Here is a 17,671-nt window from a genome sequence, read left to right as displayed (position 1 = left end):
ATCCAAACCTGCTGCCTTGCCGGCTTTCATCTTCCGCAAAGCTTTTACTAACTCTTCTCTGTTTACCAAATCATTTTCCCTAACCCTCTCACTTTGCACACCACCTCGACCAAAACACCCTATATCTGCCACTCTATCATCAAACACATTCAACAAACCTTCAAAATACTCACTCCATCTCCTTCTCACATCACCACTACTTGTTATCACCTCCCCATTTGCGCCCTTCACTGAAGTTCCCATTTGCTCCCTTGTCTTATGCACTTTATTTACCTCCTTCCAGAACATCTTTTTATTCTCCCTAAAATTTAATGATACTTTCTCACCCCAACTCTCATTTGCCCTCTTTTTCACCTCTTGCACCTTTCTCTTGACCTCCTGTCTCTTTCTTTTATACATCTCCCACTCAATTGCATTTTTTCCCTGCAAAAATCGTCCAAATGCCTCTCTCTTCTCTTTCATTAATAATCTTACTTCTTCATCCCACCACTCACTACCCTTTCTAATCAACCCACCTCCCACTCTTCTCATGCCACAAGCATCTTTTGCGCAATCCATCACTGATTCCCTAAGTACATCCCATTCCTCCCCCACTCCCCTTACTTCCATTGTTCTCAGCATCAGATTGGGGAAGAGCAGTGTGGTTTCAGAAGTGGTAGAGGATGTGTGGATCAGGTGTTTGCTTTGAAGAATGTATGTGAGAAATACTTAGAAAAGCAAATGGATTTGTATGTAGCATTTATGGATCTGGAGAAGGCATATGATAGAGTTGATAGAGATGCTCTGTGGAAGGTATTAAGAATATATGGTGTGGGAGGCAAGTTGTTAGAAGCAGTGAAAAGTTTTTATCGAGGATGTAAGGCATGTGTACGTGTAGGAAGAGAGGAGAGTGATTGGTTCTCAGTGAATGTAGGTTTGCGGCAGGGGTGTGTGATGTCTCCATGGTTGTTTAATTTGTTTATGGATGGGGTTGTTAGGGAGGTGAATGCAAGAGTTTTGGAAAGAGGGGCAAGTATGAAGTCTGTTGTGGATGAGAGAGCTTGGGAAGTGAGTCAGTTGTTGTTCGCTGATGATACAGCGCTGGTGGCTGATTCATGTGAGAAACTGCAGAAGCTGGTGACTGAGTTTGGTAAAGTGTGTGAAAGAAGAAAGTTAAGAGTAAATGTGAATAAGAGCAAGGTTATTAGGTACAATTGGGAGGTAAGTTTGAATGGAGAAAAACTGGAGGAAGTAAAGTGTTTTAGATATCTGGGAGTGGATCTGGCAGCGGATGGAACCATGGAAGTGGAAGTGGATCATAGGGTGCGGGAGGGGGCGAAAATCCTGGGAGCCTTGAAGAATGTGTGGAAGTCGAGAACATTATCTCGGAAAGCAAAAATGGGTATGTTTGAAGGAATAGTGGTTCCAACAATGTTGTATGGTTGCGAGGCGTGGGCTATGGATAGAGTGGTGCGCAGGAGGATGGATGTGCTGGAAATGAGATGTTTGAGGACAATGTGTGGTGTGAGGTGGTTTGATCGAGTAAGTAACGTAAGGGTAAGAGAGATGTGTGGAAATAAAAAGAGCGTGGTTGAGGGAGCAGAAGAGGGTGTTTTGAAATGGTTTGGGCACATGGAGAGAATGAGTGAGGAAAGATTGACCAAGAGGATATATGTGTCGGAGGTGGAGGGAACGAGGAGAAGTGGGAGACCAAATTGGAGGTGGAAAGATGGAGTGAAAAAGATTTTGTGTGATTGGGGCCTGAACATGCAGGAGGGTGAAAGGAGAGCAAGGAATAGAGTGAATTGGATCGATGTCATATACCGGGGTTGACGTGCTGTCAGTGGATTGAATCAGGGCATGTGAAGCGTCTGGGGTAAACCATGGAAAGCTGTGTAGGTATGTATATTTGTGTGTGTGGACGTATGTATATACATGTGTATGGGGGTGGTTTGGGCCATTTCTTTCGTCTGTTTCCTTGCGCTACCTCACAAACGCGGGAGACAGCGACAAAGAAAAAAAAAAAAAAAAGATATATATATATATATATATATATATATATATATATATATATATATATATATATATATATGTATATATATATATATATATATATATATATATATATATATATATATATATATATTTTTTTTTTTTTTTTTTTTTTTTTTTTTTTCACTGTCTCTCGCATTAGCGAGGTAGCGCAAGGAAGCAGACAAAAGAAATGGCCCAACCCACCCACATACACATGTGTATACATACACGTCCACCTGCACAAATATACATACCTATACATCTCAATGTACACATATATATACCCACACAGACATACACATATATACACATGTACATAATTCATACTGTCTGCCTTTATTTATTCCCATCGCCACCTCGCCACACATGGAATGACAACCCCCTCCCCCCTTATGTGTGTGAGGTAGCGCTAGGAAAAGACAACAAAGGCCCCATTCGTTCACACTCAGTCTCTAGCTGTCATGTAATAATATGTATATTATATATCAATATATCAATATATATATCAATTTGACATTTTTATGTTGCATTATTGTACTCTGCCTGTTGGTGAAAAGGCAGTCTTATTGAATTTTATCATCAGATTGCAATCTCATATAAGAACTTCTTACTCCAAAGGAGTCCATCCTTTCCCTGCTACTGATTGTAGCACAACCTTGAAGCTGCAGAAGCCCCTAAGAAAGCAATGTTTGAGGTTGTATACTGATTGGTAACCTTTTTATGGTACATTATACATTGCAGGTGGCATAGAAAGAGTCTGACAGGCTGAAGGAATATTGGACTTCATATTACTTAAGTAGCTTTTTTCATGCATTTTGAATCCATCATCAACAGATTAACTACTGTTCATATATATGACAGATCTCCATTTCTTCATGTAAGTGGAATGTGCATTGTCAGATAGGGCCAACCTGTAGGAATTCCATGCATTTTGATCCAAGGGGTTTACCATTTACGTATTTTTGTTGAATTCACACTCAACCATAGCAATTTTTCTGACATGTCACTCCAAACTGAAACCTTGCTTATCATGGTTTTATCAAAATAGGTAAATAGGAGATAATATTGAACATTGAAATACAGCTGTGTGAAAAACTGTTGAAGCCGAATGTTCAGGAAAAGGTTTACTTTAACCACTCTTCACATTCTGTTTGATAGTATTAAGGAGGAGTAATAAACCAAAACTGTATGAATTTACTTGTTTCAGGGTCCAAGAAAATTGAGCACATTAGTTGTACCAACAACCAGTGAGGCAATCCTTCTGCGTGTGCTAACATTGCTGGCTACCCTGGCACAAGCAGTGTGTGAGGATGACCTTAACCCTAGCCTGGACCTTCCCCCAGAGGATAAAGCTGCAGCACCTGACACCATGTGAGTGTGCCTAAATATTTTGCTGGTGATATATGGCTCTCATTTTAAGCTAAGTGTCATTTACCCTAAAAATTTTTATCTTATAATTATGAATATCCATAAGTTTATAGTCTTCATTTGTGTTATGGAAATTTCTCCACGGTTGGTGATAGAAGAATCATACGATAAGAATTTGAATGACTACTATTGTAGTACTCTGTAATTGTCCTCACCAAAGTCCTTATTGCTCTATCTATTTGTGTATCTATCTCTCTGAGATGCACCATTCCCTTTTGGAACTCCCTCAAGGAAATAGCCAAATGGCCATAGCAAAAGTCTCCATAACTGATGAGCTTAAATGCTGCTTTTTAACCTTAAGTGGCTTACCCTTAACAGGCCACTGGTAGAGAGCAAGTCTAGTAGTGTTTCCAGAGGCTCTTACCTAATGTTCCTACCAAGTACTTCTACTTAATGTTCCTCCCTAATGTTCCAACCTACTACTTTTTCCTAATGCTCCCACCTAATGTTCCTACCTACTACATCTACCTAACGCATCTGTCTACTGTTCTTACCTACTACTACTATCTATTTCTCCTTCCATTTGCCAAAAGGCAGGGCTAATGCAGAGATCTCTGCATGAAAATTTGAAGTTATGAAGAACAATGAGTTATGTGAGTTGTGTTAAGTGTGACAAGGAGAGAATGCCAGCTGTTCATGTGTGGTTGATGCAGAACAAAAACACCTACCTGGGTAACCTGGGTCATAGGAGTGCAACTTGACTCCCACTGAAATGTTTGCTCACTATGCAGCCATCACTAACCTCCCAATATCCCGGGTAGTACTAGTAATACTCCTTCCTGGTCAGTGACTGCCGACCAACTACTACCAACTACTTTATTGCCCCAAAAGTTCATTTATATTGTATGTATTCATACCTTTTTCTCTGTTCAGTTATATCAGTTTCTACTTTTATTTAGTGTTTCTACATTCTCATGCAGAACCTTCTCCAAGCAATTTTGTTTTTGTATATCTCCTTATGTTTACAAATATTTAATTCTCACCTGAAATATACCCTCTCATTTCATATGATTGTCATCAGCAGCCTCTCTAACACTCCCTCCACTCATGTATCGTCATTTATTATTCCTAACCCCTCCATTATTATGCCTCTGCACATATGACCATGGCATTCTCTCTTTTTCTTCTTGGCAGATTCTTTCACTGTTGCATACCTTTGTGCAGCCATATCCCACATTCATGCCATCTTAAAAATTCCATATTATTATATTCAGTTATGTTGGGTATCCCTGTTTTACATTTGTGCATTAAGACATATTTTCCATTGAAATAGAAAGCTGTTAAAAGTAGTGAGGAGTTTTTTTGAAGAGAGTGGCACAGGTGTGTGACTAGGTAGAGAGGAGGGTGAGTGGTTCATGGTGAAGGTGGGTCTACAGCAAGGATGTGTGATTTCATAATGGATGTTTAGTTTGTCTATGGACTGGGTGTTGAGGGAGTTGAATGCAAGGGCGTTGGTGAGAGGAACAGGTGTGCAGTCTGCTGGGGGCAGAGGGGCCTGGGAAGTATTAGTTTTTGCTGTTGATATGGTGCTGGTTGTAAATTTGAGTGAGAAACTGCAGAAGGTGGTGTCTAAGTTCAGGAGAGTGTGTGAAAGGAGAAAATTAAGAGTAAATGTTAATAAAAGCAAGGTTATTTGGTTTAGTAATAAAAAGAAATTGGTTAGTTGGAGTATGAGTCTGAATTGAGAGAACTTGGAGAAAGTGGAGTGTTTTACACTGGAAATAGATATTGCCGCAAATGGATCCATGGGGGCTGAAGTGAGCCACAGGGCGGGTGAAGGTGCAAAGGTCTTGGGTGCATTGAGGAATGTGTGGAGAGAGAGATCATTGTCTTTAAGGGCAAAGGTAGGTACTTAATGGATATCAGGCATAGGCAGTAGACAAAAATGTAAAAGATAAGTGAATGTATTGGAAATTAAATGTTTGAGGACAACATGTGGTGCAAGGAGGGTTGACTGAATATGAAATTATTGGGTAAGAGAGAGAGGTGGTAGTAAGAGGAGTATGTATGAGAGAGCTGAAGAGATTGTCATGAAATGATTTGGACATATGGAGACAATGATTAAGGAAAGGAAATGGAGGCTACAAGAAAAAGGGGGAAGCCAGTAAGGAGTGGATGGATGGAGTGAAAGATGTTTTGAAGGCCTGGGGCCAGAACATGCAGGAGGGTGCAAGGTGGCAAGGGATAGAACAATTTAGAGTGATGAGGTTTACAGGGGACAACATGCTGTCATTGGGCTGAACCATGCTGTGTTAGGCAGTTTGGAGAAACCATATGAAGGTCTGTAGAGCTTGATTGCAGAAGGTGGTTCTGGTTTTGGTGTGATATACATGACAACTAGAGAGTGAATATCAGTGAACTAGACAATTTCTTCATCTGTTCTTAGTGCTATCTCACTGATGTGGGAAATCAAGAACATGCATGAAAAATTATCTCCATTTATGTGTTCATAGTAGACCTGACAGTGAGTCTTAGGCCTTGAACACAAAAGAAAGGAAGAGTGGAAGCATTGGAAAAGAAATGCTTTAGGATTGTATTTGATGTGAGGCAGTTCATTATATAATGAATGACGGTATGCAAGAGAGGTTTACTTGTAAACTTAATCTTACTGAGGGGCTAACCAATGCATGATGAAACAATTCAGACATATAGAAGAGAAGAGTGAAAAGAGACTGACTAAGAGGGTGTGTGTGTCAGATGTGGAGGGAATAATGGTGAGAAGTTGACTGAGACAAAGATTGGAAGGATGGACTGAAGTAGGCTTTGATTTAAGGCTTGAACATTCAAGAGAACAAGAGTTGTGCATAGGTGTTATGCTGGGGATGTCAGTGGGTTAAACCAAAACATATGAAGCAGTCAGTTAAACCATGGAGTAGTGTGTGGGGCTTGGCTTTGGATGATAGGCTCTGTTTTCAATACATTATACATGACATCTAGAGATTAGATGTGTGCAAATGAGGCTATTGTTCAGTCTTGCTAAAGTTGGAAAGGCATAAGATAGATTTAAAAAAGAATGAATTTAACATTAGGGCGTACTTCTGTCTTTGACAGCTTGTATTTACACTTCCAGAGTTTTGCAATATTGCATTCTTCATCTCTTGTACTAACAATAATGGGTTACACAGAAGGCTTAGTACAGTCATTTAGCCTCTAATTGTGTTGACAGTATTTATGTTTGAGTGGCTTCTTTACCCATTATTTTCTTAAATCTAAGAAATGATCTTGATAGCATGAAATAATCTTGTCTTCCCTTCACTCAAAACTCAGATGTCTCATTCCTACCTTAGCTTTGTAGCTAGTCTACTCTCATTATGAAATTCACATGCTGATTCTTTTTTCTAACCCTCCTTATATGCTGTACTGTCCCAGATTATTCATGTGCTTTACTTTTATGGCTTGTTGAATTTCCCCTAAATGTATGTAACTAGCCATCTCTAGCCACTCCACACATTTTTGAGACCTAGGAGCACAGCTAGAATTTTTTTTATAAGTATTCTTGTGAGTGATGTTTATTATAACTGAAGTATTCACCTGTTTTTTTGTGCAAGAAATTGTTTAATGAAGAATGTAAGGATATAAGCTAAGAGTAAATGTGAATAAGAATAAGGTTATTAGGTACAGTAGGGTTGAGGGTCAAGTCAATTGGGAGGTAAGTTTGAATGGAGAAAAACTGGAGGAAATAAAGTGTTTTAGATATCTGGGAGTGGATCTGGCAGCAGATGGTACCATGGAAGCGAAAGTGAATCATAGGGTCGGGGAGGGGGCGAAAATCCTGGGAGCCTTGAAGAATGTGTGGAAGTCGAGAACATTATCTCGGAAAGCAAAAATGGGTATGTTTGAAGGAATAGTGGTTCCAACAATGTTGTATGGTTACGAGGCCTGGGCTATGGATAGAGTTGTGTGGAGGAGGATGGATGTGCTGGAAATGAGATGTTTGAGGACAATGTGTGGTGTGAGTTGGTTTGATTGAGTAAGTAATGTAAGGGTAAGAGAGATGTGTGGAAATAAAAAGAGCGTGGTTGAGAGAGCAGAAGAGGGTGTTTTGAAATGGTTTGGGCACATGGAGAGAATGAGTGAGGAAAGATTGACCAAGAGGATATATGTGTCGGAGGTGGAGGGAACGAGGAGAAGTGGGAGACCAAATTGGAGGTGGAAAGATGGAGTGAAAAAGATTTTGAGTGATCGGGGCCTGAACATGCAGGAGGGTGAAAGGTGGGCAAGGAATAGAGTGAATTGGATCGATGTGGTATACCGGGGTTGTCGTACTGTCAGTGGATTGAATCAGGGCATGTGAAGCGTCTGGGGTAAACCATGGAAAGTAGTGTGGGGCCTGGATGTGGAGAGGGAGCTGTGGTTTCGGGCATTATTGCATGACAGCTAGAGACTGAGTGTGAACGAATGGGGCCTTTGTTGTCTTTTCCTAGCGCTACCTCGCACACATGAGGGGGGAGGGGGATGGTATTCCATGTGTGGCGAGGTGGCGATGGAAATGAATAAAGGCAGACAGTGTGAATTGTGTGCATGGGTATATATGTATGTGTCTGTGTGTGGTGTATATATATGTGTACATTGAGATGTATAGGTATTTATATTTGCGTGTGTGGACGTGTATGTATATACATGTGTATGGGGTGGGTTGGGCCATTTCTTTCGTCTGTTTCCTTGTGCTACCTCGCAAATGTGGGAGACAGCGACAAAGCAAAATAAAATAAATAAATAAATGATAAGGATATGTGTGAGAGAAGAAGTTCAGAGTAAATGTGAATAAGAGCAAGGTTATTAGGTACAGTAGGGTTGAGGGTCAAGTCAATTGGGAGGTAAGTTTGAAGGGAGAAAAACTGGAGGAAGTGAAGTGTTTTAGATATCTGGGAGTGGATTTGGCAGCGGATGGAACCATGGAAGCGGAAGTGAATCATAGGGTGGGGGAGGGGGCGAAAATTCTGGGAGCGTTGAAGAGTGTGTGGAAGTCGAGAACATTATCTCGGAAAGCAAAAATGAGTATGTTTGAAGGAATAGTGGTTTCAACAATGTTGTATGGTTGCGAGGTGTGGGCTATGGATAGAGTTGTGCACAGGAGGGTGGATGTGCTGGAAATGAGATGTTTTAGGACAATATGTGGTGTGAGGTGGTTTGATTGAGTAAGTAATAATAGGGTAAGAGAGATGTGTGGTAATAAAAAGAGTGTGGTTGAGAGAGCAGAAGAGGGTGTTTTGAAGTGGTTTGGTCACATGGAGAGAATGAGTGAGGAAAGATTGACAAAGAGGATATATGTGTCAGAGGTGGAGGGAACGAGGAGAAGTGGGAGACCAAATTGGAGGTGGAAAGATGGAGTGAAAAAGATTTTGAGTGATCGGAGCCTGAACATGCAGGAGGGTGAAAGGCATGCAAGGAATAGAGTGAATTGGAACGATGTGGTATACCGGGGCCGATGTGCTGTCAATGGATGGATTGAACCAGGGCATGTGAAGCGTCTGGGGTAAACCATGGAAAGTTTTGTGGGGCCTGGATGTGGAAAGGGAGCTGTGGTTTCGGTGCATTATTACATGACAGCTAGAGACTGATTGTGAACGAATGGGGCCTTTGTTGTCTTTTCCTATCACTACCTCACACACGAGTGGGGAGGGGGTTGTTATTACATGTGTGACGAGGTGGCGATGGGAATGAATAAAGGCAGATTATGAATTATGTACATGTGTATACATGTATATGTCTGTGTGTGTATATATATGTATACGTTGAGATGTATAGGTATGTATATTTGTGTGTGTGGACGTGTATGTATATACATGTGTATGTGGGTGGGTTGGGCCATTCTTTCGTCTGTTTCCTTGTGCTACCTCGCTAATGCGGGAGACAGCGACAAAGCAAAATAAATAAATAAAGATTGATAAATACATAAGGATTTTCTCAGCAATTATGTATATGTGTGGGAAAGTGTATACAGAGTATGTAAATGTGTGTGGGAAAGTGTATACAGAGTATGTAAATGTGTGTGGGAAAGTGTACAGTAAGACAGGAAAGGAGAGATAAAGATGAGATAAAAGAAAGCAAAGAAACATTCAGGAAAAAGAAATTATTATTCTTCAAAGATAAAATGCAAGTTTTGAATGAATACATAGTAGAATACCAAGGGCATTTCTTGTTTCATTGTAACCATTTCCATTTAGATAAACATTTTCCTTCAAAAAATAGGTATTTCCAGTTCTCTCTGCTCATATCTCATTGTACATCTTATGATTTCATCTCAGTCCTTTTTGTGACTGACATTTTTAATGAGTTAGGAAACCTCATGTTCAGTTTAGCAAAGTGAGCCAGTAATTTGCCAAATACATACAGAAATGTACTTAATATTCACAGTATTTCCAGAGCTTACAGATTGTCTAAGTGACTGAAAACATTTTCATGTGCTTATGCTGTTGGAAATTTTCAGTCAAATGATCCATGTATACTACCAGGTTGTGAATAAGTTCTTTTTTTATACTTTCCTTCTTGTTCACTGTTCTTATGTTAATGAGTTAGCACTGGCAATTGTAAAAATACAGCCTCATGTGCCCACATCCACTCTCCAAGTTTCAAGTATAATGCACTGAAACCAGAGCCCCCATCCATAGTTAAGGTCCATTAATCACTCATTTGTTCCCATGACCACTTCATATGCCCTAATCCAGCCCATTGAAGGCCTGTATACCATGTCATACCAATACACTTTGTCCCATACATGCTTTTCTCTTTTCTGACTGATCAGGCCCTGACAACTCAAAAGCTTCTTTCATTCCATCCTTTCATAACCTCAGTCTTCCCCCTTCCTGTAGGTACCACCACTTCCAACCCACATACCCTGTTAGTCAGTCTTTCCTTACTTATCCTCTCATTACTTCCATACCATTTCAGCACACCTTGGACATCTGTGTCATTCTCTGTTTACTACTACACATCTCTCCTTTAATGTTATTCTGTACACAGTCAGCCCTCCTTGCACTGGACGTTGTACTTAGGCTTTTCATTTCTTACATGTCCATGTCCACCCTCTTCCAATCTCTTGCATTTAGGGCTCAAGACTCACACCCATGCAACTCCATTGGGAATACTATATCTTCAGATATATTCATCTTTGCCCACACAGACTGTGATCTCTCTTTCCACACACTCCTCATTGCACCCAGGACCTTAGCTCCCTATTCCACCCAATGATTCACTTCAGCTTACATATTCCATCAGCTGCCATGTCCTCTCCTAGGTATCTAAAGCATAATACTTACTCCATGTTTTTATCCACACTAATGCTCAGACCAACTTCTGTTGGTCTCCTGCTAAACCTCATTACCTTACTTTTATTCACAATAACTGTCAATATGCTTTCCGAAACACAGACACCAGTTTCTGGAGTTTCTCTCAAGTAGTTTGCCATTGAACTTAGTCATCTACAAACAGCATCTGACTCACCTTTCTGGCTCCCTTACTTTCATTCACATTATCTCTCAACTTCTTCCATTCATATGCTATTTCTGTCATGGATGCCAATTTCTATAGTTTATCTCAAGTCTGCCACCAGAACATAGTTATCTGCAAACAGCATCTAACCCACCTTTCATATAACACACACACACACACCAGCCATGTTACTATAGACCCAGTCTGTAGACTCTCTCCAAGACCCTTGCATTTACTTCCCTCAGCACTCCATCCACAGACAGATTAAACAGCCATAGTGACATGACATCCCTTTGACATAGACCCACCTTCACCTGGAACCACTCACTCTTCTCCCTTCCATCTTGCAATCTTGCATACACACCTTATTCTCCCTGTTGAAACTCTTTGCTGAATCTAGTAGCTCTCTCTCTCTCTCTCTCTCTCTCTCTCTCTCTCTCTCTCTCTCTCTCTCTCTCTCTCTCTCTCTCTCTCTCTCTCTCTCTCTCTCTCTCTCTCTCCCCCCCCCCCCCTTGCATTCACCTCCCTAACATCCTTAAATCCCCGATCAAAACTTTTCACTGCTTCTAGCAACTTGCCTCCCACACCATATATTCTTTATACCTTCCACAGAGCATCTCTTATCAACTCTTATCATATGCCTTCTCCAGATCCATAAATGCTACATACAAATCCATTTGCTTTTCTAAGTATTTCTCACATACATTCTTCAAACATACATTCTTCAAAGCAAACACCTGATGCACACATCCTCTACCACTTCTGAAACCACACTGATCCTCCGTACAACCCTATCTGTAGCCCATGCACCACAACCATTTGATATTGTTGGAACTACAATTCCTTCAACCATACCCTTTTTTGCTCTTCGAGATACTGTTCTCTCCTTACACACATTCTTCATAACCCCTAGAACCTTCGCCCCCTTCTCCACCATGTGACTCACTTCCACTTCTGTGTCATCTCAGCCAACATAAAAAAGTATGTATATATATGTATGTGAGTGGGAGAGATAGTCGGAGGGCATTATTGGATTACATATTAATCAATAGGCATATAAAAGAGAGACTTTTGTATGTAAATATGCTGAAAGGGTTTGCTCGTGGGATGTCTGATCACTACCTTGTGCGGATGAAGGTGAAAATTTGTAGAGGTTTTTTGAAAAAGAGGAATCAATGTTGGTGAGAGGAGAGTGATGAGAGTAAGTGAGCATGGAAAAGAGTTTGTATGAAGAAATATTGGGAGGGATTGAGTTTCCAGTGGGAAAAGGTGAGAGTAAATGAAGCATGGGGATTGAGTGAGGGACAAAAGGTATTAAGGGAAGCATTGCTGGCTTGTGCAAGAGATGTGTGTAGCATGCGAAAGGTGGGAGGTGGGTAGATTAGAAAGGATTATAAGTGGTGGAATGATGAAGTAAAGTTGCTAGTCAAAAGGAAAAGAGGCATTTGGTACATTCAGAGAAGGAGTGCAAATGATTGGGGGATATATAAGAGAAAGCGGCACAAGATCAGTTGAAGTTGAAGGGGTTCAAAAAGAGGGCAAATGAGAGTTAGAGTGAGTGAGTATTAGTAAACTTTATGGAGAATAAGATGTTTCAGAAGTAAGTAAATAATGTGCAAAAGACAAAAGAGCAAATGGGAGCATCGCTGAAGGGAGCAAAAGGGGAAGTGATAACAGCTAGTGATGACATGAGGAGGAGATGGAGTGAGTATTCTGAAAGACTGTTAAATGTGTTTGATCTTGAGTGGCAGATGTAGGGTGTTTGGATTGAGGTGATATACATAGTGAGAGTCATGGAGAATGGTTCAGTGAAGAGATAAGAGGTGGTGAAAGCCTTACATAAGATGAAATGTGGCAAGGCAGCTAGAGTGGATGGTATGACAATGGGTGACTTTGTTGTTGATTGGTTGGGAACAAATTAAAAAAGTTTTTTGGTGCCTCAGATTTCAGACCTGATTCTAGGTATATTCGTGCCATTGAAGGTGACCTTTATTTCCTTTTAGCAGCTCTGATTTTTGAGATAATGCATGTATCAGTAAATGTACCTCTCATGAGCATGTCACAGCGTGTGTTCCCGTGTCATGCAATTGGCAACTCTATGTATTTTCCTGCCTTGATGACATCTCTCCTCTTCCAGCTGAGTCAGTTTGGGCCTGGTGGAAGGACCGAAAGGTTGTTGTTAGCTGGACGCTGTATTTCCCTTCCTAGAATACTTAAAAGTGCAAAGAGTTTGCTCTTTACCCAATCAACCGTTATAATAATTTTTTGCAAATTGGGCAATGTGAACTGAATAATTCTTGGTGTAGTAGTAGGCTACAAGGTACTTGTACAGGCTACTTGGTATTGCATCAGTCTACTTAAATCTACTTCCTCCATTTTCATATGTTTTTTTTCTTTTCAGTTGCAGGTGATAACATGGCTTCCTCACAAAGAAAGTGTTTGAATTCTTTCTGCTATATTTATGGAGAGTACATATTCAGTGAACAAAGAAAATCCATTTAGATTTTGAGAAAAGGGCATTTTTTTTTTCTATTATTATACTTTGTCGCTGTCTCCTGCATCAGCAAAGGAGTGCAAGGAAACAGACGAAAGAATGGCCCAACCCACCCACATGCACATGTATATACATACACGTCCACACATGCACATATGCATACCTATACATCTCAATGTATACATATATATACACACACACAGACATATACATATATAGACATGTACATAATTCATACTGTCTGCCCTTATTCATTCCCGTCGTCACCCCACCACACATGAAATGAAAGCCCCCTCCTCCCCGCATGTGCACGAGGTAGCACTAGGAAAAGGCAACAAAGGCCACATTCATTCACACTCAGTCTCTAGCTGTCATGTAATAATGCACCGAAACCACATCTCCCTTTCCACATCCAGGCCTCACAGAACTTTCCATGGTTTACCCCAGACGCTTCACATGCCCTGGTTCAATCCATTGACAGCACATCAACCCCGGTATACCACATCGATCCAATTCACTCTATTCCTTGCATGCCTTTCACCCTCCTGCATGTTTAGGCTCCGATCACTCAAAATCTTTTTCACTCCATCTTTCCACCTCCAATTTGGTCTCCCACTTCTCCTCGTTCCCTCCACCTCTGACACATATATCCTCTTTGTCAATCTTTCCTCACTCATTCTCTCCATGTGACCAAACCATTTCAAAACACCCTCTTCTGCTCTCTCAACCACACTCTTTTTATTACCACACATCTCTCTTACCCTTTCATTACTTAATCAAACCACCTCACACCACATATTGTCCTCAAACCTCTCATTTCCAGCACATACACCCTCCTCCACACAACTCTATCTATAGCCCACACCTCGCAACCATATAACATTGTTGGAACCACTATTCCTTCAAACATACCCATTTTTGTTTTCCAAGATAACGTTCTCAACTTCCACACATTTTTCAACGCTCCCAGAACTTTCGCCCCTTCCCCCACCTTTTGATTCACTTCCGCTTCCATGGTTCCACCCGCTGCCAAATCCACTTCCAGATATCTAAAACACTTCACTCCCTCCAGTTTTTCTCCATTCAAACTTACCTCCCAATTGACTTGTCCCTCAACCCTACTGTTGTACCTAATAACCTTACTCTTATTCACATTTACTCTCAGCTTTCTTCTTTCACACACTTTACCAAACTCAGTCACCAGCTTCTGCAGTTTCTCACCCGAATCAGCCGCTAGTGCTGTATCATCAGCGAACAACAACTGACTCACTTCCCAAACTCTCTCATCCACAACAGACTGCATACTTGCCCCTCTTTCCAAAACTCTTGCATTCACCTCCCTAACAACCCCATCCATAAACAAATAAACAACCACGGAGACATCACGCACCCCTGCCGCAAACCACCATTCACTGAGAACCAATCACTTTCCTCTCTTCCTACACGTACACATGCCTTACATCCTTGATAAAAACTTTTCACTGCTTCCAACAACTTACCTCCCTCACCATATATTCTTAATACCTTCCACAGAGCATCTCTATCAACTCTATCATATGCCTTCTCCAGATCCATAAATGCTACATACAAATCCATTTGCTTTTCTAAGTATTTCTCACATACATCCTTCAAAGCAAACTCCTGATCCACACATCCTCTACCACTTCTGAAACCACACTGATCTTCCCCAATTTGAAATAGGTAAGCTATTTCAAAATACCACAAGGGGACCAAAGGGCTCCACACATTGTTTGTAAAACTTGTGTTGAGCACCTGCAGTTGTGGACTAATGGCAAGAGGAAATGTCTGAAGTTTGGCATACCAATGATGTGGAGAGAACAGAGGAACCACTGTGATGACTGTTACTTCTGTCTGGTTAACATAAAGGGTATTCATGGATGTAATCGGAGTAAATGGACGAATCCTGACCTAGACTCAGCAAATCGACCTGTTGCACAGTCAGATGGAATACCTGTCCCATCATTCACTCATCTGGAAGAGCTCCATGAAGAAGATGAATGTTTTACTTCCGCTTTAGACAATACTCGTGGGGAAAGTGACTGATTTTGAAGGAACCTCATCAGTAGCAGTTTTAAGTCAGGTGGAGCTCAATGACCTTATTAGGGAGCTAAATCTTTCAAAGAAATCAGCAGAATTGTTGGCATCCAGGCAAGCAGAAAAGAACTTACTGCAACTGGGAACCAAAATCACAAACTATCACAGTAGAGAAATGGATTTCCTGCCCTTCTTTTCAGAGGAAAATGATTTCATTTGTTGCAGTGATGTTCAAGCTTGCTGATGAAAATGGTCATATCAAAATATGTACCAAGTGAATGGCAGTTATTCATAGATAGTTCTAAGTGGAGCTTAAAATGTGTGCTTCTACGCAGTGGCAACAAATATGGATCAATCCCAACTGGTCACTCAACTAGGATGACCTGCAGGAAACAATTGCCCTGGTCTTACAGAAGATATCATACCACAATCTCCAATGGCTAATCTGTGTGGATTTTAAGATGGTGACTTTTCTCCTGGGTCAGCAGAGTGGATATACCAAGTATCCCTGCTTTATCTGTGTTTGGGATAGTAGAGCTAAGGATGAGCACTGGGTGAGAAAACAATACCTCTGAGAGAAAACCTAGTGGTTGGAGAAAAGAATGCAATCACAGAACCCTTGGTTGAAGGAGATAAGATTATTTTACCATCATTGCACATCAAGCTAGGTTTAATGAAACAGTTTGTGAAAGTTTTGAACAAAGAAGGGGACTGCTTTGACTACATATGCAGAAAATTTCCAGCACTGAGCATGGAGAAGCTGAAGGCAGGTATTTTCAACGGGCTGCAAATTAGGGAACTCATGAAAGACCAACATTTCCATGATTCATTGAACAATGCTGTGGCAGATGCATGGTCTTTGTTCACTCTGGTTGTAAGGAATTTTCGGGGAACTATAAAGCAGATAACTACTCTGAACTAGTGGAGAACATGCTCTCTTCTTTCCATCAACTTGGCTGTAAAATGAGCCTCAAAGTGCATTACTTCCACAGCCACGTAAATCGTTTCCCAGATAACCTTGGTGAGCTAAGTGAGGAGAAGGGTGAACGATTCCACCAAGATTTAAGAGCTATGGAAGAAAGATAGCTGGGACACTGGGATAACTATGATGGCAGATTACTGCTGGACCATTCAACATGATTGTCCTGTGGCAGCTCACCGCAAGAAGTCTGAAATGCCGCTTTCATGAGATGTCTGAGTAAATGAACATTGTATCACTGATAACTTTCTATACTTGCTTCACCATTATCTGATTCTATGGATGTAATTTAATCATAAATAAACAAATTCTTCTTGTATGAAGCCATTTTTTTCATCAAAAAGGCACAGTAATGATTTGTAGTCATCAATCCTTGTGCCCAATTGGTTGTATGCATAGCAATTAGGGATATATCATATCTTGATAACCAGAGCTGATAGAGAAAAACTGATGGCATGTTTAGAATCAGCGACCAAAATTTACCTGAAAACAAGTCTAATGTCTCACGCACCTAATTTTGTGTTCCCCAGTTTTCATTGTCTGTATGGATCATGGTGAAGTGCCTGAGGATTGGCAGAATGTATTTATTGTACCATTGTATAAAGGCAATGAGGATAAAGGTGAATGTTCAGACAGCTGATTAGGGAGGAATAGTATGGTTTCAGAAGTGGTTGAGAATGTCTGTGAGAAATACTTAGAAAACAAGATGATTTGTATGTAGCATTTATGGACCTGGAGAAGACATATGATAAGGTTGATAGAAATGCTTTGTGGAAGGTCTTTAGGATATGCAGTGTGAGAGGAAAGCTGGTAGAAGCAGTGAGAAATTTTTATCAAGGGTTAAAGGCCTATGGATGGGTAGCAAGAGAGGAGGATGAATGGTTCCCAGTGAAGGTTCGTTTGCAGCAGGGGTGTGTGATCTTGTCACGGTTGTTACTTTGTTTATTGATGAGGGAGCTGAACTTAAGAGTCCTAGTGAAAGAGGTAAGTATACAGTCTCAAGGGAATGAAAGGACCTGGAAGTGAGTCAATTGTTGTTTGCTGATAATACAGCACTGGTGTCAATTTCCTGTGAGAAAATCCAGAAGTTAGTGACTGAGGTTGGAAGAGTATGTGAAAGGAGAAAGTTCAGAGTAAATGTGAATAAAAGCAAGGTTAGCAGGGTTGAGGCACAGGTTTGTCAGGGTGTGAGTTTGAATGGAGAAAAATTGGAGGATGTGAAGTGCTTTAGATACCAGAGAATAGACATGGCAGCAAGTGGAACTATAGAA

At 40.8% G+C, this 17,671-nt stretch overlaps 1 protein-coding gene across 1 annotated transcript in view; it reads left to right on the top strand.

The window, feature by feature from the left end:
- The window catches only part of LOC139756250 (uncharacterized), a 162,912-nt gene that overhangs the window by 103,829 nt on the left and 41,412 nt on the right, over positions 1-17,671 (top strand). The window contains exon 10 of the mRNA XM_071675438.1: positions 3,221-3,384. Within this exon, the coding sequence (XP_071531539.1) occupies positions 3,221-3,384 (164 nt within the window). The remainder of the gene's footprint in view (positions 1-3,220; positions 3,385-17,671) is intronic.

The sequence above is a fragment of the Panulirus ornatus genome, chromosome 21, assembly GCF_036320965.1.
Source record: "Panulirus ornatus isolate Po-2019 chromosome 21, ASM3632096v1, whole genome shotgun sequence".
NCBI lineage: Eukaryota > Metazoa > Arthropoda > Malacostraca > Decapoda > Palinuridae > Panulirus > Panulirus ornatus.
Note: the sequence above shows the minus strand (reverse complement) of the source record. Positions and strands in the feature narration are given on the sequence as shown.